Below are 25,236 nucleotides of genomic sequence, written 5' to 3' on the forward strand. Positions count from 1 at the left end.
AACCTATGTCCTGCGCCCCTCCCTGCCTGCCTGCCTGCCTAGCCTGACCCAAGCCTGCCCCTTTGTTTCCAGCTAACCATAACCTATGTCCTGCGCCCCTCCCTGCCTGCCTGAATCATTTGGGTTTCCTGACCTAAGCCTGCCCCTTTGTTTCCAGCTAACCATAACCTATGGAGACCTGACAAATAGTGCCCTTTGATTCAGCTTCCCTGCTACCTCCTGCCTGGATAGCCTACAGCCTGCCCCTTTGGCTAACCATAAATGTCCTCAGTGGGATAAGCCTGCCCCTTTCTTTAACCATAACCTATGAGGCCTGCCTGCCTGCCAGCCTGAGCCTGCCCCTTTGTTTCAGCTAACCATAACCTATGTCCTAGCCCCTCCCTGCCTGCCTGCCTAGCCTGACCCACGCCTGCCCTTTGTTTCCAGCTAACCATAACCTATGTCCTGCGCCCCTCCCTGCCTGCCTGCCTGCCTAACCTGACCCAAGCCTGCTAGCCTGGAAAACATAAGCCAAAACCCTTTGTTTCCAGCTAACCATAACCTATGTCCTGCGCCCCTTGCCTGCCTGCCTGCCTAGCCTGACCCAAGCCTGCCCCTTTGTTTCCAGCTAACCATAACCTATGTCCTGCTCCCTGCCTGCCTGCCTAGCCTTGCCCCTTTGTTTCCAGCTAACCATAACCTAACCTGAAACACAAAACCCCTTTGTTTCCAGCTAACCTAACCTATGTCCTGCACCCCGCCCTGCCCGCCTGCCTGCCTAGCCTGACCCACGCCTGCCCCTTTGTTTCCAGCTAACCATACTGTACGGTGTATATTATATATTATTATTATTATTATTATTGTATATTATTATATTATCAATTTATTCCTTCATAAAGTCATGTGGGATTTATTACCAGATCATTAGTTCAGGTCAATCTGATGACATTCCTCCATTTCCACTGCCTCCTCCTCCTCCTCCTCCTCCTCCTCATTATAAAGTAAGGCCCCTGGGCGCTTGGCTTGCTCTAATTGCTGGCTCCTCAGTCACTGCCTGACATTTAGGTGGACATGTGTATCCTTCTGCTTTGAGGGAACTAATGAGTTCAAATTACATTACATTTGCAGAAAGCTGCCTAATGGGCCAAAATTAGATTACATTTGCAGAAAGCTGCCTGTGACAGATGTTGTTTTCTCGGTCATAGATGCATCCAATTTAACCCAGACAGAATTTCTAAGCTTCAGGAGAAGAAACCTTTAACGCTGGCCATTCCAAGGACAATCCAAGTCTTACTTTGTCTTAGTTTGTAAAAGCTTATATTCCTCCCCCATTTCTCTGTCCCCCTATACTGACCAACGAGGCACAGTCGTGAACTGCAGATGGTTGATTCCTCTTAATGAAATCATTACGAAGACATTGATCTTCTATCTTCCCTTCGCTGGTCTTCTCTTCAGTTTTCTGCTTTAAAACATCAGTCTCCCCTCTCCTCAGTTGACTTGGGAGCAGTCTCTCTCTCTCTCTCTCTCTCTCTCTCTCTCTCTAAACTCTCTCTCTCTCCTGTGTGAATCATTTGGGTTTCATGGTCTAAGCCTCTTGGCGGACTGGTGATTTCACTTCGTCTCCCAGGCTGTCAAAGGAGGGGAGACCTGACAAATAGAGGAGGGGAGACCTGACAAATAGTGGTGATTCACTTCCCTGCTACCTCATGGGGATATACAGTAATGGAGAAACTCAGTGGGATAAGGACCTCTTTACCCATGAGGCCAGAGCACAGATGAGTTACATTCATGTCTCAAACACATAGTGACTCTCTTACAGTTTTTCTCAATTGCTAAAACACCATTTCTGAAACCTTGCTCTATTTCCTGAAAACATTCAACACAAAACCTCATCTTCAAGCACTATTTACATCACCTCTGACTCCTCTTGCAGTTTTACCTGTGTTCAAAATCAAACACTGCTCTCAAATCATAAACAAAGTGATCAAAATGATATACACTCTCAAGCAGTCAGTAAACAATACACCGAAAAATAGAAAACACATTGTTCAAAACATACAATTCTCATGGAGAAGTACATTTTTTAATCTAAAGAAATATTCATATTTTTCCTTCATTGTCTTTTGATGAGCGAAAACATGTTCTATCATAGTAGCGCAACGTTGATCAGAAATTACTACCCTGCTTGCAATTTTGTTTTCTGTTCTTCCTCCTCCTTGTACTCCTATTTTTACAGTACTTTACCCTGCATCTCACAAACTTGTCCTTTGTCTCTGTTATACTGTAATTCTTGTTCTTTGTTGATATGAACCTGCAACCAGTCAACATCTATTGAGCAGTCAGTACTGTTAATAAATGGAAAGCACAATGTTCAGGGCCATACAATTCATCCATTGTACAGTATACAGCCTACAATGCACTGTACTACAGTATCCATTCTCAGACTTTCTCCTTCCCACCTTCAACAACCTGTTTGCTCTCTGAAAGGGCTTATATTGGTTGTGTCGCATCATTTGAAACAGGTTAAATCAATTTTGAGCGGTTGTGTTCAATCAATGACATGTATTCTCTATTTGTATTCGATTGTTGCCTTTTGTGTTTACCAGTATGGATGACATGTGCATTAGAGTGCAGAATGTGTTTTGAGAATGAGAATGTGTTTATAGAGTTCTGCTGAAAAGTCTAAGTGAGATCTGCAAATTGTGTTTTATCGTGTGAAATGGTTTAAGGTATTGACAACAGACTGTATAATTAGCTAAATGAGTCCAGGCAACTGAGAACTTTGTTCAGCCAATGGGTTTTAGTGTTTTAACAATTGAGAAAAACTGTAATCAGTCATGCATCACACTAGGTAATACTTGCAGCCTACACCTAGCCTCCTAGCCACCGTGCTTCTACACCTGTATTGCTTGCTGTTTGGGGTTTAAGGCTGGGTTTCTGTACAGCACTTTGAGATATCAGCTGATGTAAGAAGGGCTATATAAATACATTTGATTTGATTTGATACACAGGATGGCTTTTATAAGAACACCTCTCTACTCTATTTTGAGGAGTCTTGTGAGAATCTACATTCACTTTATTAAATACTGGGTCAGACCTCCCCTTTGCCTCCAGAACAGCCAGGAAAACATTCCCCACACCATTACACCACCTCCACCAATCTGTACCATTGAGATACTGGAACCGCCTGACACCGACGACCATACCACCTTCAAAGTCGATTAGGCTACTCGTTTTCCCCAATCTAACATTCAATTGAACAGTAACTGAATGCCTCGATGCCTGTCTGCCCGATTTGTATGGCAAGCCACAGCTACGTGACTCACTGTATGTAGGAGCAAACTATTTTCGTGAATGGAGTGGTGTACCTAATAAACTGAGTATTTAGTCATGTGCCTTCTTCAGTATTGCGAGAATCTACAGTATATTCGGGTAGCTTCTTCAGCATTGTGAAAGTGTGTGCGGTGAGGGTACTGCATCTCTGAGGGAGTCTAATTTGGAGCAGAAAGGTGGCACTATGTCACGGCCGTCGAATGAAGTAGACCAAAGCGCAGCGTGGTGAGCGTACATATTCCTTTTTATTTAGAAATGACGCCGACTAAAACAATAAACAATACATAACAGCTGTGAAGCCTACGGGCTACGTGCCACAAACAAAGTGAACTTCCCACAAAGACAGGTGGGGAAAAAGGGCTACCTAAGTATGGTTCCCAATCAGAGACAAGGATAGACAGCTGTCCCTGATTGAGAACCACACCCGGCCAAAACATAGAAATACAAAATCATAGAAAAACAAAACATAGAATGCCCACCCCACATCACATCCTGACCAAACCAAATAGAGAAATAAAACGTCTGTCTAAGATCAGGGCGGGACACACTAGGTGGATAGGTGGCACTATGAAAGGTCACCTGAAGGTCAATATGAATAGAAAGGTCAACTTGCTTCTCACACTGGTGTGTTCAGTGAGCTGACCTGCAGTAAAACAGCTCAAATGTCATATATCGATAGCAGCTCTGAGAAAAGAAAAGTTTAAAGAACCTGCCGGCCAGCTGCGTTTGGCACGATGCTATTTGTCAAATAATTCAGTAACTGGGAGGCCTGCCATGTTGATGATAATCTCCAAACAACCAGATCGAAACGTAACTTTGAAGAACAAGAGCCATGGGAGATGGAAGGAGCAGCTTTGTGGGCAGACCCCAGCTATTTATTAATGATAGCATGCGTCTGATCTCTGGAAATGTCATCACTGCCACTCAGAGAAGGGCTCGTCATGTCGCAACTCACAGAAGCCACTAGATGCCTGAGTTTAACTTCCGAGGTAAATGTCCGTGTGCCATCTTAAGTGCACACTTATTACAGATTATATGTCATTATCTTATTGGTATTAGAAATGATTAGCCTCACAGACTGGCAGTTAGCAACGTTCTTCAAACGGGCACCCAGAAACATAAACATGGTGTCCACGAGATCATCTAACTCTGGGGAGGTAGATAAAGAGCCTCGTTGCCAAAATACCAAAGTATCTCTTTAACCTTTCTGTTCTCCACGGTGCAAAGCCGATGGGATTCCCTCACATTCACAGAGACAATGAAATACGAAATAGGGTTTTACTGACGGCTGGCGTGATCAAGGCAGTGAGAAAGTGTCAATATCACCTCCCTCCTTCCCTCTAGTAGCTCCATACCTCCCTCCATGCCTCCCTCCTTCCCTCCAGTAGCTCCATACCTCCCTCCATGCCTCCCTCCTTCCCTCTAGTAGCTCCATACCTCCCTCCATGTCTCCCTCCTTCCCTCTAGTAGCTCCATACCTCCCTCCATGCCTCCCTCCTTCCCTCCAGTAGCTCCATACCTCCCTCCTTCCCTCCAGTAGCTCCATACCTCCCTCCATGTCTCCCTCCTTCCCTCTAGTAGCTCCATACCTCCCTCCATGCCTCCCTCCTTCCCTCTAGTAGCTCCATACCTCCCTCCATGCCTCCCTCCTTCCCTCTAGTAGCTCCATACCTCCCTCCATGCCTCCCTCCTTCCCTCTAGTAGCTCCATACCTCCCTCCATGCCTCCCTCCTTCCCTCTAGTAGCTCCATACCTCCCTCCATGTCTCCCTCCTTCCCTCTAGTAGCCTCCCTCCATAACTCCCTCCATGTCTCCCTCCATCCCTCCCTCCATAACTCCCTCCATGTCTCCCTCCTTCCCTCTAGTAGCTCCATGCCTCCCTCCATGCCTCCCTCCATAACTCCCTCCATGCCTCCCTCCATGCCTCCCTCCATAACTCCCTCCTTCCCTCTCCCTCCATACCTCCCTCCATGTCTCCCTCCTTCCCTCTAGTAGCTCCATACCTCCCTCCATGCCTCCCTCCTTCCCTCTAGTAGCTCCATACCTCCCTCCATGCCTCCCTCCTTCCCTCTAGTAGCTCCATACCTCCCTCCATGCCTCCCTCCTTCCCTCTAGTAGCTCCATACCTCCCTCCATGCCTCCCTCCTTCCCTCCAGTAGCTCCATACCTCCCTCCATGCCTCCCTCCATACCTCCCTCCATGCCTCCATGCCTCCCTCCCTAACTCCTCCATAACTCCTCCCCCTAACTCCCTCCATAACTCCCTCCATGCCTCCCTCCATACCTCCCTCCATGCCTCCCTCCATAACTCCCTCCATGCCTCCCTCCATGCCTCCCTCCATACCTCCCTCCATATCTCCCTCTATACCTGCCTCCCTCCATGCCTCCCTCCCTCCCTCTATACCTCCCTCCCTCCATGCCTCCCTCCCTCCATGCCTCCCTCCATATCTCCTTCCATGCCTTCTTCCATACCTCCATCCCTCCCTCCCTCCATGCCTCCCTCCATACATCCAGTAGCTCCATACCTCCCTCCCTCCACGCCTCCCTCCATACCTCCCTCCCTCCATGCCCTCCTCCATACCTCCCTCCATGCCTCCCTCCATATCTCCTTCCCTCCATGCCCTCCTCCATACCTCCCTCCATGCCTCCCTCCATCCTTCCCTCCATCCTTCCCTCCATACCTCCCTCCCTCCATGCCTCCCTCCATGCCTCCATCCATCCATACCTCGCTCCATCCTTCCCTCCATACCTCCCTCCATCCTTCCCTCCATGCCTCCCTCCATGCCTTTCTCCCTCTGTACCACTCCTGCTGTACAGCAGACTGATGGTACTGCTAGACTCTGCTCAACGAAGATAGATGCTTCTGTCTGCTTGGATGTGTGTTTGCTACTGCGTTTTTGCCCTGAGGGGGATCTCACTCTCAGCCTCATACGCTCCACTTTCACCACTGGAGGAATGTGTGCTGCATCTCTAATGCTATTGTAACTTTTCACAGCTCATTAAAGTCATTTACTGGACACAATATCTCATACTTACGTATGTCATACAGAGGTTTATGAAGATCGATGAGAAAGGGTTAAGATTAGTTTTGAATAATTTGCCAGGGAGATACACTACACGACCAATAGGTATGTGGACCCCTGCTTGTCGAACATCTCGTTCCAAAATCACAGACATTAATATGGAGTTGGTCCCCCCCTTTGCTGCTGTAACAGCCTCCACTCTTCTGGGAAGGCTTTCCACTAGATGTTGGAACATTGCTACTATAACAGCCTCCACTCTTCTGGGAAGGCTTTCCACTAGATGTTGGAACATTGCTACTATAACAGCCTCCACTCCTCTGGGAAGGCTTTCCACTAGATGTTGGAACATTGCTACTATAACAGCCTCCACTCCTCTGGGAAGGCTTTCCACTAGATGTTGGAACATTGCTGCTATAACAGCCTCCACTCCTCTGGGAAGGCTTTCCACTAGATGTTGGAACATTGCTACTATAACAGCCTCCACTCCTCTGGGAAGGCTTTCCACTAGATGTTGGAACATTGCTATAACAGCCTCCACTCCTCTGGGAGGCTTTCCACTAGATGTTGGAACATTGCTACTATAACAGCCTCCACTCCTCTGGGAAGGCTTTCCACTAGATGTTGGAACGTTGCTACTATAACAGCCTCCACTCCTCTGGGAAGGCTTTCCACTAGATGTTGGAACATTGCTACTATAACAGCCTCCACTCTTCTGGGAAGGCTTTCCACTAGATGTTGGAACATTGCTACTATAACAGCCTCCACTCCTCTGGGAAGGCTTTCCACTAGATGTTGGAACATTGCTACTATAACAGCCTCCACTCCTCTGGGAAGGCTTTCCACTAGATGTTGGAACATTGCTACTATAACAGCCTCCACTCCTCTGGGAAGGCTTTCCACTAGATGTTGGAACGTTGCTACTATAACAGCCTCCACTCCTCTGGGAAGGCTTTCCACTAGATGTTGGAACATTGCTACTATAACAGCCTCCACTCTTCTGGGAAGGCTTTCCACTAGATGTTGGAACATTGCTACTATTACAGCCTCCACTCCTCTGGGAAGGCTTTCCACTAGATGTTGGAACGTTGCTACTATAACAGCCTCCACTCCTCTGGGAAGGCTTTCCACTAGATGTTGGAACATTGCTACTATAACAGCCTCCACTCTTCTGGGAAGGCTTTCCACTAGATGTTGGAACATTGCTACTATAACAGCCTCCACTTCTCTGGGAAGGCTTTCCACTAGATGTTGGAACGTTGCTACTATAACAGCCTCCACTCCTCTGGGAAGGCTTTCCACTAGATGTTGGAACATTGCTACTATAACAGCCTCCCTCTCTGGGAAGGCTTTCCTAGATGTTCTGCTGGAAGGCTTTCCACTAGATGTTGGAACGTTGCTACTATAACAGCCTCCACTCTTCTGGGAAGGCTTTCCACTAGATGTTGGAACGTTGCTACTATAACAGCCTCCACTCCTCTGGGAAGGCTTTCCACTAGATGTTGGAACGTTGCTACTATAACAGCCTCCACTCCTCTGGGAAGGCTTTCCACTAGATGTTGGAACGTTGCTACTATAACAGCCTCCACTCTTCTGGGAAGGCTTTCCACTAGATGTTGGAACATTGCTACTATAACAGCCTCCACTCCTCTGGGAAAGCTTTCCACTAGATGTTGGAACGTTGCTGCGGGAACTTGCTTCCATTCAACCACAAGAGCATTAGTGAGGTCAGGCACTGATGTTAGGAGATTAGGCCTGGCTCGCAGTCAGCATTCCAATTCATCCCCAAGGTGTTTGGTGGGGTTGAGGTCAGGGCTCTGTGCAGGCCAGTCAAGTTCTTCCACACCGATCTCGACAAAACATTTCTGTATGAACCTCGTTTTGTGCACGGGGGGCATTGTCCTGCTGAAACTGGAAAGGGCCTTCCCCAAACTGAGAATGTCATTGTATGCTGTAGCGTTAAGATTTCACTGGAACTAAGGGAACTAGCCCGAACAATGCCAATGTTTGTTTATGGAAGTTGAATGTCTGTGTGCTCAATTTTATGCACCTGTCAGCAATGGATGTGGCTGAAACAGCTGAATCCACTAATTTGAAGGGGTGTCCATATAACTTTGTTTTATATATTGTATCAATTTAAGGAGAGAAAGGTATATGTGTGTTCATATGTCCAGTACGTATGTGTGCACACAGTGGGGAAGGGTCAGGGTATAACCTGGAACAGTCCCCTTTGCCTGTGTTGTCTGCAGTGAGACGTGGTGGTGTACGGGTCAGACCTCTCTCTTAGTGTGACCAGACGCTCCTCTTCCTGCCCCAGGCACAGCCTGTCACTTCAATTCTATTGTTAAACACACACACACACACACTCCCCAAACACACCGGCCAGCCATCGCATAGCTAAAACATTTACACACTCTCACACATTCTACTCCTTTAACAGTACATACAGTACACACACAAACAGCCAATCACACAAACCCAACCCTGCGGGCCTCACAGCCCTTTCCCTGTACAGAGGTGACCCAGAAACCCTCAGTGTTATGACATGCTTAACAGTGTTTAACAACGGTTCTGTCAAAAATAGAGATCAGCGTCACATCTGAACTGTGTTGCTGCCGTTGCGGTGTTCTGTTCAAACAATACAGACTGACAGAATGCAAGTTTTGGACTTCAGCAGCGTCTCTGGAGACTCGTTACCCGGCCCAGACATGGCTGACAGACCTACGGACAGAGCCTCCCTCTGATGAGCTCAAATATTTGGAGAGGACAGTTCACCATGACGGAGTATTGTGTGTGTGTATTTGTGTGCGTGCGTGTGCGTGTGTATTTGTGTGTGTGTGTGTGCGTGCGTGCGTGCGTGTGTGTGTGCGCGTGTATTTGTGTGCGTGTGTGCGTGTGTATTTGTGTGTGTGCGTGTGTATTTTGTGTGTGTGTGTGTGTGTGTGTGTGTGTGTGTGTGTGTGTGTTTGTGCGTGTGTGTGTGTGTGTGTGTGCGTGTGTGTGTGTGTGTGTGTGTGTGTGTGTGTTTGTGCGTGTGTGTGTGTGTGTGTGTGTGTGTGTGTGTATGTGTGTGTGTGTGTGTGTGTGTGTGTGTGTGTGTGTGTGTGTGTGTGTGTGTGTTTGTGCGTGTGTGTGTGCGTGCGTGTGTGTATTTGTGTGTGTGTGCGTGTGCGTGTGTGTTTTTATGTGTTTGCTCTAGCACACACTTGGGAAATGATTTGTCATTTTAAAATGTATCGTAACCTCATTACCTCTTATTTGTAATTATAAGTAGTGTTATAATTATTATCCACATTAGTTTCAACCCTGTTTACCAGTTAGTTTGCATTGAAAGAGATGAATGGCCGTTTTAGAGTCATTTCCTGCTGCCAACGTGCTGGAGGTGTAACTGTACGACCATCGGGTGTTTTTATCCCATCTCGTTGTGGTGGGCTGGACCTAGAGAATCCCCTGTCCAGTTCTTGGTGGCTTAAACTATTGGCGGGCTGTTTCTCTGGAGATCAGCTTGTTGGCTGGCTAGTGGTGCGGAGGCTTCAAAAGATCTCTGTGCCTGCAAGCTGTCAATGCATTGAAGTTAGAAGGGCTTATTGTTTTTCTGCTTTCTTTTTGCAGTAGTTTCCAGTAGCATTCTCACATGCTACCCTCCAACCCCTAGTCTTAGGCTCACTCTGTTCTCGCTGCTTTTAACTTCTCTTTTAGTGTGTGAGCTGCATTGTGTACAAGGGATCCAGGGCAATAAAAGGAGGTTTTGTTCAGCGAATCTTCCAAAGAGGAACGGTTTCTGAATTTGGAAACAGGTCTGTGGGTGAGGACGTTCTTCTCCCTGAATTTGCAAATCCAAATACTGGAGCCAGCTTATCCTCTCTTTTGCATAAAACAACACAGAACAACAATTTGCTATTTTTAAAGCAATTGTTTTTTTTCCACACAATTCCTCTGCTTCAGTTAGTGCTTTGCTGCTTCCAAAGGAGGAGTGTCGACTTTGAGAAATCTGCACTCAGAGATCCTACAACGCTGAACGCCATTTTCTACAGATCAATCTGTCTTTCCCCGTCAGCCCACACGACTTTCATGTTTGTTTACGTCTGCTCAGACTGAAATCGAGAGGATTGTTTCATACAACGCATACTAATTGGGTGGGATGCGGCCTACAAAGCACAATCCAACCATGTGTGTTTCTGTTTTCAGAAATGTGATCTCTGTTTTGTAGCGCCGCTGTGATCTTCGGAGCAGACGTGTTGCAGCAACTGTCTCTACCGTAGTTCAGGATACATTTGTAGCAGAGCATTTAGGCCAGGAATGGGGTCAGGTCTTTTGAAGGTACAATTATCGCAATGATTTGATCGCAAATATTTTTTGTGGGGGCTTATTTTTTCACATAGTATAGTGTATGTTTGTGTGAACAGTTTATTTTTTCACATACTATAGTGTATGTTTGTGTGAACAGTTTATTTTTTCACATAGTATCGTGTATGTTTGTGTGAACAGCTCATTTTGTTTCATTTTTTGTTGTTGTTGTACAACACAATCAATCAAAACAAGGAAAAGCAAATGAATACACATGTCTCTATACCTGTGGCATTGTGAGAAACGGAGTGATTATCCAAGTGATTGAGTGATTATCTGTATAGTGTCAACAGAAAGCAATGTATCATTGTGTGCCAAGAAACAATTAGTGTTACTCTTGAACCATTGATTTATCACTTCCCTCACTCAACGCGTCAACTTTCCTTTGCTTCTATCTGAGATGGCAATGTTTGTTAGAGACTCCTCTCTCCTCTCTTCTCTCTTAGGTCGCTCTCTGGTCGCATTGTAGGGGGAGTGTGGTGGTTCTTCACCCTCATCATCATCTCGTCCTACACGGCCAACCTGGCTGCCTTCCTCACCGTGGAGAGGATGGTGTCGCCCATAGAGAGCGCAGAGGACCTGGCCAAGCAGACGGAGATCGCCTACGGTACTCTAGACGGAGGCTCCACCAAAGAGTTCTTCAGGGTAAAGCTCTAGATGTCATCAACTGTCATGAAAAAGCATCAACTGCCATGAAAAAGCATCAACTGTCATGAAAAAGCATCAACTGCCATGAAGTGGCTCCAAGTCGTTTTTGACGAGGCGGTTACATTTCTCATAGAGCATCTACATACAGTATTTTACCCCATTATTGTTTTTGCACCTTAGAGATCGAAAATAGCCGTGTTTGAGAAGATGTGGTCCTACATGAAGTCTGCCGACCCGTCAGTGTTCGTGAAGACCACAGACGAGGGCGTGGTGCGGGTCAGGAAGTCCAAAGGGAGGTACGCCTACCTGCTGGAGTCCACCATGAACGAGTACATCGAGCAGAGGAAACCCTGTGACACCATGAAGGTGGGAGGGAACCTGGACTCCAAGGGTTACGGAGTGGCCACGCCCAAGGGATCGGCACTAAGGTATTACAGTATGTAGGCTGGTCACGTCACCATGACGATCGACCACACCTGTTATGTTTTACATGTGAATGCCAAATGCACCCTTGAGGTGAGAGAGGTTACAGTTGCAAATTATCCCACTTTTGTCAAGTAAATAATAATTATTGAAGAGACTATTTCTTTAATAAATGTAGCATGATGTTATATATCAATTTATAATCTTTGGGCAAATTATGCACATTTTAGTCTGTTTCGGTGATAACGCTAGTTAAGAGATAAAGAGAAAGTCTCATTACGAGACAAAGAGAGAAAGTCTCATTACGAGATAAAGAGATAGTCTCATTACGAGATAAAGAGATACAGTCTCATTAAGAGATAAATAGATAAAGTCTCATTGAGAGATAGAGATACAGTCTCATTACGAGATAAAGAGATAGTCTCACTGAGAGATAAAGAGATACAGTCTCATTGAGAGATAAAGAGATACAGTCTCATTACGAGATAAAGAGATAAAGTCTCATTACGAGATAAAGAGATAAAGTCTCATTAAGAGATAAATCGATAAAGTCTCATTGAGAGATAGAGATACAGTCTCATTACGAGATAAAGAGATAAAGTCTCATTACGAGATAAAGAGATAAAGTCTCATTACGAGATAAAGAGATACAGTCTCATTGAGAGATAAAGAGATACAGTCTCATTACGAGATAAAGAGATAAAGTCTCATTACGAGATAAAGAGATACAGTCTCATTAAGAGATAAATAGATAAAGTCTCATTGAGAGATAGAGATACAGTCTCATTACGAGATAAAGAGATAGTCTCACTGAGAGATAAAGAGATACAGTCTCATTGAGAGATAAAGAGATACAGTCTCATTACGAGATAAAGAGATAAAGTCTCATTATGAGATAAAGAGATAAAGTCTCATTAAGAGATACAGTCTCATTACGAGATAAAGAGATAAAGTCTCATTACGAGATAAAGAGATAAAGTCTCATTAAGAGATAAATCGATAAAGTCTCATTGAGAGATAAATAGATAAAGTCTCATTGAGAGATAGAGATACAGTCTCATTACGAGATAAAGAGATAAAGTCTCATTAAGAGATAAAGTCTCATTACGAGATAAAGAGATAAAGTCTCATTAAGAGATAAAGTCTCATTACGAGATAAAGAGATAAAGTCTCATTGAGAGATAAAGAGATACAGTCTCATTACGAGATAAAGAGATACAGTCTCATTACGAGATAAAGAGATAAAGTCTCATTAAGAGATACAGTCTCATTACAAGATAAAGAGATAAAGTCTCATTGAGAGATAAATAGATAAAGTCTCATTGAGAGATAAAGAGATACAGTCTCATTACGAGATAAAGAGATACAGTCTCATTACGAGATAAAGAGATAAAGTCTCATTAAGAGATACAGTCTCATTACAAGATAAAGAGATAAAGTCTCATTGAGAGATAAAGAGATAAAGTCTCATTACGAGATAAAGAGATAAAGTCTCATTGAGAGATAGTCTCATTCAACTATTCTCTACTCCTGATTTGTAACCACTCTCACCAGACATCTAGAACATGTCCCCCCCCCACTGTCTCAACTCGGTCCATAAAGTATCATCAACATCATATTGGAATGAGGCCTTTACTTTCTTCAGACAGACTGGTTATAATACCATTTTGTAATGTCTTGCTCCTTGGAATAACTAAGAAAACTGGGGGTAATAACTGTTACGAAAATGTAAATTCAGTCTTGATAGATAATAAATGAAAGCTATTTAATTTAATTAACTTTAAAATGCACCCTGATGTTATAACCTGCATATTTTTTTTATCTCAGAACTTCTAGAGTTGTGCACTTTGGCAGTAAATCTCAAAACGGCATTTTCCCAAGAAATAGCACTTGAATTAGAATCCTGGGTGTTAGTTATTACCTTTCCTGTGATGTAATTGCAATTTTATTTTAGTACCAAAAACCAATTATGAACCAATATTTTACAAGTTATTTCAGGGTAAAGGCACCCAGTAAAAACATTTATTTTTTGCAAGATTCACGTTTAGGAACTCATCTGTTTCATCACTTTGAATGCACCTGTGTTCAATCAGATGTTATTGTCCTCATATTAATGGGCTGCAGGCCCCATTCACAAAGCACATAGGCTTTATCAATCACACCCAGCAGCCTTTTTGATCGACCACTCACGTTGTTTACCTAGTTTATTAGTCTACCAATATCTTTATCAAGGTGACAGAAAGAGTGGTGTTTCACAAAGGCTTTTTAAGTTACACTCAATGTCAAGTGTGATGGCTGGTTCAGCCTGGGCTTTGACGAACTCGTACATACTCTGAGACTAATTGTAGTTTCACACTGTGGCTGTGGGTTCAAATTACACACATTCCAAAGATATTGAGCTAATTCTGTGAATTGGTGTTTTTACAGATGTATGTGTATACGATTGATATTTCCCTATTCTACGGTTCATTCTCTAAAGTTGTATAAAATCAGCTCTTAAAAAATAACCGTCTAAAACGTCTTTAAACCAAACAGTGATCCACAGCATGCCACAGTGTACTAGCCTATATTTGCACTTTAATGATAGTTTGTGTATGTTGAAAGTAGAAAATGATGTTGAAATGACTGCTGTATGAGCTGTAACAACTGTGCCACATCAGATACATACTATTCTATGTGAGCTTAAGGTTTTGATGATCTGGAGAAATAAATTCTTAACCATCAGTTCTAAATATGTCGGAGCATCGTTTTCGGGCCAACAGCCTTTTCTGCTATCATGATGTTGTAAACTGTGATCAGTTCTCCATAATGTTTATGAAACAGAAATGGACTTAAGAGTCCTTCATTGCTGTGTATCTGATGTGGCATACCATTACATCCCACCCTTGTCTTGCCTTCTATACCTGTTGAAAAATAATAATAATAATCTTCTTCCTTCCTGTTTTCATTCCTGAACGTGTTTTCCCCGCATCATCGTCACATCACTTTATTTTGTCAGTCGCATCACAAGAAAACTGCCGCTCTCAAAGACAAATGCTACTAAAATCCTAATAGAGGATGTGGATTTATTTAACTCATCCATTAGGCACTCCATTAGACGGAACTCTTTCGTTCTCTCTGAATAGAGAAAGAATTCCGGGGTTTTACTGAGAAAGACTAGCTTGCTGAGGTTCCTGCTGACATAATGTTTCCATCAGACTACTGTACAGCAGAACCTTCCACCATGTTAGTTATGAGAGGGTTGTCCATAATGGACCAGCAACAGCAAAGGGGAAGAGAATGGAGCACAATGCCCAATATCACTAATGCCTTGGATAGTGCTCACCTGACCACAAACATATCCCAATGAATATCTGACGAAAACTGAGTATTGCAAAGTGAATCGACAAGTTGTTATGGCTGTTTATGCCTTGTCCTTATCCAGGGAGCTACCTATTTTAGTTTTTAACTGAAATAACATGCCCATGCAACCAATCCAAGACATGTTCTGATATTTATATAGTTCTCCTACCTAGAATCCTTGGTCTTGCTTGGTAAAATCTGTCATGGTTTAGCCATGAAGTATTATTTTTATATACAGAACTAGAAACAATATGTTTTTTATTTTTTATTTTACAGTGGCAGGCACATTATTAGTAGCCTTATTTTTTATTAATTTTTCATTATTCTGATAACAGTACCTCCTTTTTGCTATTTAGACTTCTGTCACACCGTATCACATCTCCATAAATGCTGACCAGTATTATTCTATTATCATTTCAAGAAACCCAGTAAACTTGGCAGTGTTAAAACTGAACGAGCAGGGCCTGTTGGACAAATTGAAAAACAAATGGTGGTACGACAAGGGAGAGTGCGGCAGCGGAGGAGGTGACTCCAAGGTCAGCCCCAGTATGAGAAACCTAGCGGGTAACCACGACGATGGGGGGTAACCGGCAACCAACCTTAAAAAAAAAAAAAACACATCGGCTGCAATACCACAAATCCCCCTTCGTCCTTGTTGACGTTAGTTTGTGTAAGATTACAACTATATCGTATGAGGAATTCTTCAAAAAACGTGCCGTTTACATTCAAATTCGTTGCATTAGCAATCTCCCCCCCCCCAAAAAAAAAAAATTGCAGAGTTTCGTGTATGTTTTCTCAAGTACTGTCTTGTTAAAGCAACAATAATTGACAGGTTTGCATATCCGAGTGTTTACATTTTGCCGGTTACCCAAAGTGATATAGTAATACACATCTTGCAGTAGGGAAAAAGGACACAAAGCTAGATGGAGTATTAATGCATATCACTTTGGCAGTGACAGTTTCAAGTTGTGATTTGTGTTTTTTTTTTTTTCTTGTTTTTGTTTTTATCTGTCTAGACATGTACGTAGAACATATCTAGACATAATAATGGGTGTCTGTTTACTATGTACTGAATAACATAAGATAACATGGGTGATGTTATTTATGTCATTTCCTGGTTGAAGAATCCCCGTAAACCTAGCGGTGTTGAAACTCAATGAGCAAGCCATCTTAGACAAACTAAAGAACAAATGGTGGTACGATAAGGGAGAGTGTGGAAGCAAGGACTCCGGAAGAAAGGTCAGTCCATGTGTTGGTCCTATACTTAACACCAAGATTGAGTATTAGCAGTTCTGTAAGGTCCCTCGTCCCCCCTCCCTAGCACTCAGCACTCTTTCTCTCCAATCTGCCATTTACACAAACTGGTGTCCTTATAACTGTGATTCATGTCAGCCCTGGAACTCAGACACCTTTAGTGATTAGTGATAATTGCTGTGTCCTCACATGCTATGGATGAGTCAGTGGCCCGTAATTAGATCTTGGTAAATGCTTGTTTCGTCGAAACCAAAAAAGTAGACCTAGGGTTGTATTCTATTCTCCAAAACGTGTGTAGCTAATGATGATGAACCTTTAGATTGAGATCTCTATACCAGGCACTCTTCTGTACCATCATGCTCTTATATCGTCTCTCGTAATTACACTTAGGTTTCTGCTCACCCTCTCCTCTCTCTGTTCTCTAACAATTGAAACTGTATAGTGTAGGAATAACACAGTTACTGTCAGTGATAATACCCTTTTGTTCCCTGTGTCTGGGATATTCTACAGACATCTACAGGCAAAGTATTCACCGTTTTCTGAATGAATAGAATTTAGATGTATTTGTGATTTTAACTTTCAAAGTCAAATGAAGAGACATGGGTAAATGACAGCGTGGAGAGAAAGGCCCTTTATACAAGACCTCCTCCAGAACTGGGATCTCCTCTCCTTTAGTGCTGTTTTCCTTGTCTCTGTCTTTAGACAGTGTGCATGCTATTGGTTGAGACCCAAGACACGGCCAATCTGCCACCAAACCCAGACTACGCATGTCACAGATGTGCGCAGCCCCTCTTGTGATGTCACGGCAACCACGGCTTGTCGAATCAATTGCCCTTCCCTTATCTGGTGCATTTGCCTAAAAATCTAATTATATTTTATAAAGATACCCCTACCCTATGACGTAAACCTAAAATAAAAGTTGACCTTTCCCTCTTGCATGGTTCAACTCTATAAAAAATTCAGTCTTGGGAATGTTTTAGAATGCACAACACCAACTACACAGCATTCTGATAGTGTGAAACGCTCTCCCTTGAAAAAGAGATTCTCATCTCAAGGGACTTCATGGTTTAGTAAATGATCAACAACACAAAAAAAACAAACAGCGAGACGATATAGAATGGAATTAATGTAAGTGTTTTAATGCATATTTGATTTTGAATGACTGGACATTATGTCTGGTATAAAAGACACGTGTTAGCTGTATATGAATGACTGGACATTATGTCTGGTATAAAAGACACGTGTTAGCTGTATATGAATGACTGGACATTATGTCTGGTATAAAAGACACGTGTTAGCTGTATATGAATGACTGGACATTATGTCTGGTATAAAAGACACGTGTTAGCTGTATATGAATGACTGGACATTATGTCTGGTATAAAAGACACGTGTTAGCTGTATATGCACATTAGTCAGCTACTTTCTAAAGATATGTTCACCCAAACAAAGCCTGTTACATGTGCATGACTCTGCATGTTTCTGTCAGGCTTAGATATGTACTGTATCAAGTATGTTGTTGATAGTAGTCAGTTAAATTAGAAAGATATGTCAGGACCTCTCTAGGAGATATACAATGACCTGTTGATTTATCATTAAGGTACACTTGTCGTGTAAATTCACTAGGACAGTAAGTGAGACCAGTAGTTGAATGGTTAATTACACTATCTTTATCCTAGTGTTGTGTGTCTCTTGGACATGGTCCAGTGCGTCTCACCCTGTGTCTTTGTGTCTGTAGGACAAGACCAGCGCTCTGAGCCTCAGCAATGTGGCTGGGGTGTTCTACATCCTGATTGGAGGGCTGGGGCTGGCCATGCTCGTGGCCTTGGTCGAGTTCTGTTACAAGTCCAGGATCGAGTCGAGGAGGATGAAGGTTAGTTAAGTGGAGGACGGCAGGCCGCGACCCCGACTCTCCAAATGTGTCTCAGGGGGAGTTGTGGGAAAAAAATATGTTCTTATTAATTATTTAACACACTTGTACAGATGTAGGTTCTTAATTTGATCCCTCTTTTGTTGATGAGAATTTTCCTGCACGGCAGGAAATGCAAGCTAGTGTAATCAAGATTTGAAAAGGCTTCTATAAAGTTTGTAAGTTACACATTAAAAAATCTGATTTGATTTGTCCTAACGTAAAATGTATCAACCCTTACAAGAAAAGTCCATTCATTATAATCGGTAGCAAATTGGTTCAAATTAAGATCCTACATCTGTACATGTGTGAACTAAAACAAATATAAGCACCCTCTTAATTATTATTTTTATATTATTTTAACTTTGAAGCAATGACGAAGGCTCTATAATATACAGTGGGGCAAAAAAAGTATTTAGTCAGCCACCAATTGTGCAAGTTCTCCCACTTAAAAAGATGAGAGAGGCCTGTAATTTTCATCATAGGTACACTTCAACTATGACAGACAAAATGAGAAAAAAAATCCAGAAAATCACATTGTAGGATTTTTAATGAATTGATTTGCAAATTATGGTGGTCTCCATTTTGGTTTGGTCAGGGTGTGATTTGGGTGGGCATTCTATGTTCTATTTTCTATGTTTTGGTATTTCTATGTTTTGGCCGGGTAGGGTTCTCAATCAGGGACAGCTGTCTATCCTTGTCTCTGATTGGGAACCATACTTAGGTAGCCCTTTTTCCCCACCTGTCTTTGTGGGAAGTTCACTTTGTTTGTGGCACGTAGCCCGTAGGCTTCACGGTTGTTTTGTATTGTTTATTGTTTTTGTCTGCATCATTTCTCAATAAAAGGAACATGTACACTCACCACGCTGCGCTTTGGTCTAGTTCATTCGACGGGTGTGACAGAACTTCCCACCACCAAAGGACCAAGCGGCGTGGTAAGGAGGAATGCACGTGGGAGGACATTTTGAATGGCAAGGGATCCTGGACGTGGGAGGAGATCAATGACGGAAAGGATCACCTGCCGTAGGAGCAGGTAGAAGCAGAGAAGAAGGCGAAGGCAGCTGGTAAAGGGGCCCAGCGTTATGAGGGAACATGGCTAGCAACATTTTGGGGGGGCACACGGAGAGTTTGACTGAGTCAGGTTGGAGACCTGAGCCAACTCCCCGTGCTTACCGTGGCGAGCGTCGTACTGGTCAGGCATTATGCGGTGGAGCACGGTGTCTCCAGTGCGCATTCACATCCCGGTGCGCTACATCCCAACTCCCCGCATCTGCCGGGCTAGGGTGAGCATCCAGCCAGGACAGATGGTGCCGGCTCGGCGCGCCTGGTCTCCAGTGCGTCTCTTAGCCCCAGGATATCCTGTGCCAGCTCTGCACACTGTGTCTCCGGTAAGTATGCACAGCCCAGTGCGTCCTCTGCCAGCGCCCCACATTTGCAGGGCGACGATAACCACCCAGCCAGGACGGGTTGTGCAGGCTCTAAGCTCGAGAACTCCAGTGCGCCTCCACGGCCCAGTGTATCCGGTGCCTCTGCCAAGGACAAAGCCTCCTGTATGTCTCTCCAGCCTGGTGAGTCCTGTGCCTGCGCCCAGAACTAAGCCTCCAGTGATGATCCATGGCAAGAAGCCTCCAGTGATGATCCATGGCACGAAGCCTCCAGTGATGATCCATGGCACGAAGCCTCCAGTGAGGAGTCATGGCACGAAGACTCCAATGTCGGCCTCCAGTCCGAAGCCTCCAGCGGTGGACTCCAGTCCCGAGCCTCCAGCGAGGGTGCCCAGTCCGTGGCCCGCAACGAGGTTGCCCAGTCCGGGGCCCGAAGCGAGGGTGCCCAGTCCGGGGCCCGCAACGAGGGTCCCCAGTCCGGAGCCAGCAACGAGGGTCCCCAGTCCGCGCTACCAAAGTGGGGTGAGCCAGAGGTGGAGTGGGGTCTACGTCCCGCACCAGAGCCGCCACCGCAGATAGATGCCCACCCAGACCCTCCCCTATAGGTTCAGGTTTTGCGGCCGGAGTACTCATTCTTTGGGTGGGGGGGTGTACTGTCATGCCCTGACCTTAGAGAGCTTTTTATGTCTCTATTTTGGTTTGGTCAGGTGATTTGGGTGGGCATTCTATGTTCTATTTTCTATGTTTTGGTATTTCTTTGTTTTGGCTGGGTATGGTTCTCAATCAGGACAGCTGTCTATTGTTGTCTCTGATTGGGAATCATACTTAGGTAGCCCTTTTTCCCTCCTTTCAGTGTGGGTAATTGTCTTTGTTAGGGGCACCATATCCTTTGTAAGCTTCACGGTCGTTATTGTTATTTCTTGTTTTTGTTGGCGACATTACAAATAAAATAAAATGTACGCCTACCACGCTGCACCTTGGTCTCAATCCGATGACGACCTTGACAAAACCTCTGAACTACAGAGCTACTGTTAAATCCCCTGAACTACAGAGCTACTATTAAATCCCCTGAACTACAGAGATACTGTTAAATCCCCTGAACTACAGAGCTACTGTTAAATCCCCTGAACTACAGAGATACTGTTAAATCCCCTGAACTACAGAGCTACTGTTAAATCCCCTGAACTACAGAGATACTGTTAAATCCCCTGAACTACAGAGCTACTGTTAAATCCCCTGAACTACAGAGCTACTGTTAAATCCCCTGAACTACAGAGCTACTGTTAAATCCCCTGAACTACAGAGATACTGTTAAATCCCCTGAACTACAGAGCTACTGTTAAATCCCCTGAACTACAGAGCTACTGTTAAATCCCCTGAACTACAGAGCTACTGTTAAATCCAATAAACTACAGAGATACTGTTAAATCCCCTAAACTACAGAGATACTGTTAAATCCCCTAAACTACAGAGATACTGTTAAATCCCCTAAACTACAGAGATACTGTTAAATCCCCTAAACTACAGAGATACTGTTAAATCCCCTAAACTACAGAGATACTGTTAAATCCCCTGAACTACAGAGATACTGTTAAATCCCCTAAACTACAGAGATACTGTTAAATCCCCTAAACTACAGAGATACTGGTCATCCCCCTGAACCATCGGACAGAAGACTAAAGCACTTTGTCAGGCACAGAGCTGTTTCAATGAAGGGTCCAATTATTCAGCATTTATTCAGCTATTGACCCTACAGCTACTAGATTTTTATTTTATTTTTTTATTTTACTAGGCAAGTCAGTTAAGAACAAATTCTTATTTTCAATGACAGCCTAGGAACAGTGGGTTAACTGCCTGTTCAGGGGCAGAACGACAGATTTGTACCTTGTCAGCTTGGGGATTCAAACTTGCAACCTTTCGGGTACTAGTCCAACGCTCTAACCACTGGGCTACCCTGCCGCCCCGGGAGGGGGCACAGATGAGTTATGTGTGTGAGAAGAATATGTCACACTACTTCTTAGTTATACAGTATTCATTATTCTGTTGGGTACTGTATTGTCTGAGGTGTAGAGACCCCTGGCTTTTGTTTGTCATCTCCATCTTTGATGACGTAGGTTTGATTGAAAACAATGGCATAATAGCTTCCAGATGCATGTGATCATGCGTCACTATACAATAAGTTCCTATTTAGATCAAAGGTGTGTGTATCTTTTCATCTTATCAGATAATTAGTTACGATTTGTGTATGACTTTCATTTGCAACTTCTCATTAACCTCATGAACTTAATGCTTAATATTTTTTTTCAATGTATCTATTTATTTATGATACATTTTCAAAGAAACGAATGTCCAAATATCAGTCGATTGCAATTAGATATGAAACCAGGGACTTTCTTTGCATATGTGCAACAGAAGTGATTTAATGTCATGATGATATCTTAATGTGTTTAGCATACTTCCCAGCTGTACAGTACACGTTTAGCTCCATCATAAACAGCCATTTTGTTGACAATGTTTACATGTCATGTCGACAGCGGAAGCACGTAAGTCCTGTGTTTAAAGTATCTCAGCCACATATCGCTGCTGTGAGTAGACCAATTAGTCTGCATCAGCCGAAGAGCATAATCCTCGGGATCTATTGAAGTGTACTTGATTTAAATCATTTATACACTGAGGATGTACAAGCCAACATCCAGATCATTAGCTCCAGTTTCAAGCCTACGGGTGTTTCATTATGTTAAGCTAATGCAAAAGAGAGTAGGCTGGGAGCTAGTGCCGCACGGTTCTGCTTGCGTTATTGTTACGGGGGTTCGGTCTCATATTTTGCATGGTACACTTATTGGCTCTCCACTGTGAGATAACCAGAGAGAAATGAGCAGAGCGAACAAGTGTCATCTTTCACAAGAGTTTACCAAGGAAGAAAATACATTGCGTGACTCATAGCACAGAAGTCAGGATTGTCTGTTTGCAAATTCATGTTTTATACCAAGTAACTGAACCAATAATGACTTAATGGCTGTTTCAAGTACATTTTTGTTTATTATCTCAGGAGAGTTCAGTAGATTAACTCAGTAAAATTCAGTAGATTAACTCAGTAGAGTTCAGTAGATTAACTCGGTAGAGTTCAGTAGATTAACTCGGTAGAGTTCGGTAGATTAACTCGGTAGAGTTCAGTAGATTAACTCGGTAGAGTTCAGTAGATTAACTCGGTAGAGTTCAGTAAATTAACTCTGTATAGTAGATTAACTCGGTAGATTAACTCGATAGTGTTCAGTAGATTAACTCGATAGTGTTCAGTAGATTAACTCGATAGTGTTCAGTAGATTAACTCGATAGTGTTCAGTAGATTAACTCGATAGTGTTCAGTAGATTAACTCGATAGTGTTCAGTAGATTAACTCGATAGTGTTCAGTAGATTAACTCGATAGTGTTCAGTAGATTAACTCGATAGTGTTCAGTAGATTAACTCAGTAGAGTTCAGTGGATTAACTCAGTGGAGTTCAGTAAAATTAATGGGTGACTATCATGTATTGTTGTTGTGTAACTCTTTGTGTTATCCCATGCAGCAAATCATCGATGCAGCCATGCTGAGTTCCACCCTGACCCGCATGACCAGGACAGGGAGCGGGGGCGAGAATGGACGAGTGGTCGCCCATGACTTCCCCAAAGCGTCACAGACTCTCCCCTGCATGAGCCAGGCCGCGGGCATGTGATGGGGCAGTCCTTCCTCTGCACAGACCCCACCAAAAAGAGAAATGGAAAAGAGGAGGGGGGGGAGTGTTGCACTGTGGCTTGACTACAGCCAATAGGATTCACTGACTACTGCCAATAGGATTCACTGACTGCTGCCAATAGGATTCACTGACTACAGCAAATAGGATTCACTGACTACAGCCAATAGGATTCACTGACTACAGCCAATAGGATTCACTGACTACAGCCAATAGGATTCACTGACTACAGCCAATAGGATTCACTGACTACAGCCAATAGGATTCACTGACTACAGCCAATAGGATTCACTGACTGCTCACTCTGAAGATAGAAACAACAAAACAAAATCACTTTTGTAAAGAGACGGTTTATTTGGATCTTTTCTGCTGCAATAAAGATGGCTGTCTTGGACTTTAATAGATGGCATACTTTTGTGTATCAAAAAGAAAAGAAAAAGAGAAGTTCTTCCCCAACCCAATTAATAGTGACACTTTTTGCACTATGTCAGTTTTTCTGGTCGACAATTCATTTTTTCTTGTCTACTACTATCATTAACAGTCATGAACAGCTACAGTGGAGCCTGAAATAATTGAACCCCTTGATAAAGATGAGCAATAATGTATAAAATAAAGAATTCTAATACTAAGCTATATTGTATGCAACAAAAATAATGAGGAAATTATATTATTTTACACTAATATCTTGGAGAAAGAGATTCTGTTTGATAAATTAACTACTTTTTTCCTCAGAAAAGGGAAAAGGGTCAAACCGATTGACTTATAAGAAAGATTCTTATAAATAAAGTAGTGAAAAGTGTAGTATTTAGTCCCATACTCCGAGGACGCAATGACTACATCAAGCTTGTGACTCTACAAACTTGTTGGATGCATTTGCAGTTAGTTTTGGTTGTTTTAAATTATTTTTGGCCCAATATAAATGAATGGTAAATAATGTATTGTGTCATTTTGGTGTCATTTTTTTTATTAGAAATAAGTATAGAATATATTTCTAAACACTTTTACATTAATGTGGATGTGACCATGATTACAGACAATCCTGAATGAATCGTGAATAATGATTTGTGAGAAAGTTAGAGGGTCAAAGATCATTCCCCAAAGCCACGAGTTTAGCATGTTTTAGGGGTATGACCTTTTGAGTAAACAATATAGCTCAGCATTTCAATAATGTATATTATACTGTCATTAATGCTTAGCTATATCAAGGGTGTCAATCATTTTGCCTTACACTGAACAGTGATTTTGTTCCTTGTGACACAAAAATGTCCAATTCCAAACATTTGACTTTCAACCTATCTATAGGTGCATACAGTATGTTGAATAAAACTACTGCTGAATGTTTTCACACATCACATAGGAATGGATGATTTCTGTATTGTTTCTCACATGAGCCACTTTGTCAACGTCACTGCATTGCAATTGCATTCAGACTTACAGATTTCCTCTCTAATTATATATATCATATATATATATATATATATATATATATATATATATATATATATATATATATAATATTTCCTGCCCAACACCTGACATGGAGAATTCATTTACATATTGAAATTACTACTGTGTTCCCTTGTTGTGTAAATATGTTATAAACCACCAGTTTGTAGGTCATTACCATTTAGAGGAGTGAGTCATTTAACAGACTCTCTTATCCAGAGCCACTACAGTAGTGAGTCATTTAAAAGACTCTCTGATCCAGAGCCACTACAGTAGTGAGTCATTTAACAGACTCTCTTATCCAGAGCCACTACAGTAGTGAGTCATTTAACAGACTCTCTGATCCAGAGCCACTACAGTAGTGAGTCATTTAACAGACTCTCTGATCCAGAGCCACTACAGTAGTGAATTATTTAACAG

General features: G+C 43.0%; 1 protein-coding gene across 3 annotated transcripts in view; it reads left to right on the plus strand.

Annotated features, from left to right (window-relative positions):
- LOC118390085 (glutamate receptor 1-like) overlaps window positions 1-24,809 on the plus strand; it is a 124,273-nt gene extending 99,464 nt beyond the window's left edge. Inside the window, exons 12-16 of one of the 3 annotated variants that reach the window (XM_052529374.1) lie at window positions 11,125-11,323; window positions 11,507-11,754; window positions 15,513-15,627; window positions 18,084-18,218; window positions 23,206-24,809. In XM_052529374.1, the coding sequence (XP_052385334.1) occupies window positions 11,125-11,323; window positions 11,507-11,754; window positions 15,513-15,627; window positions 18,084-18,218; window positions 23,206-23,352 (844 nt within the window). In that variant the 3' untranslated portion in view covers window positions 23,353-24,809. Of the gene's footprint in view, window positions 1-11,124; window positions 11,324-11,506; window positions 11,755-15,512; window positions 15,628-16,215; window positions 16,331-18,083; window positions 18,228-23,205 lie in introns of those variants that run through there. The other 2 variants (XM_052529375.1, XM_035780285.2) reach the window with 2 other exon arrangements.
- The last annotated feature ends 427 nt before the right edge of the window (window positions 24,810-25,236 follow it).

The sequence above is a fragment of the Oncorhynchus keta genome, chromosome 11, assembly GCF_023373465.1.
Source record: "Oncorhynchus keta strain PuntledgeMale-10-30-2019 chromosome 11, Oket_V2, whole genome shotgun sequence".
NCBI lineage: Eukaryota > Metazoa > Chordata > Actinopteri > Salmoniformes > Salmonidae > Oncorhynchus > Oncorhynchus keta.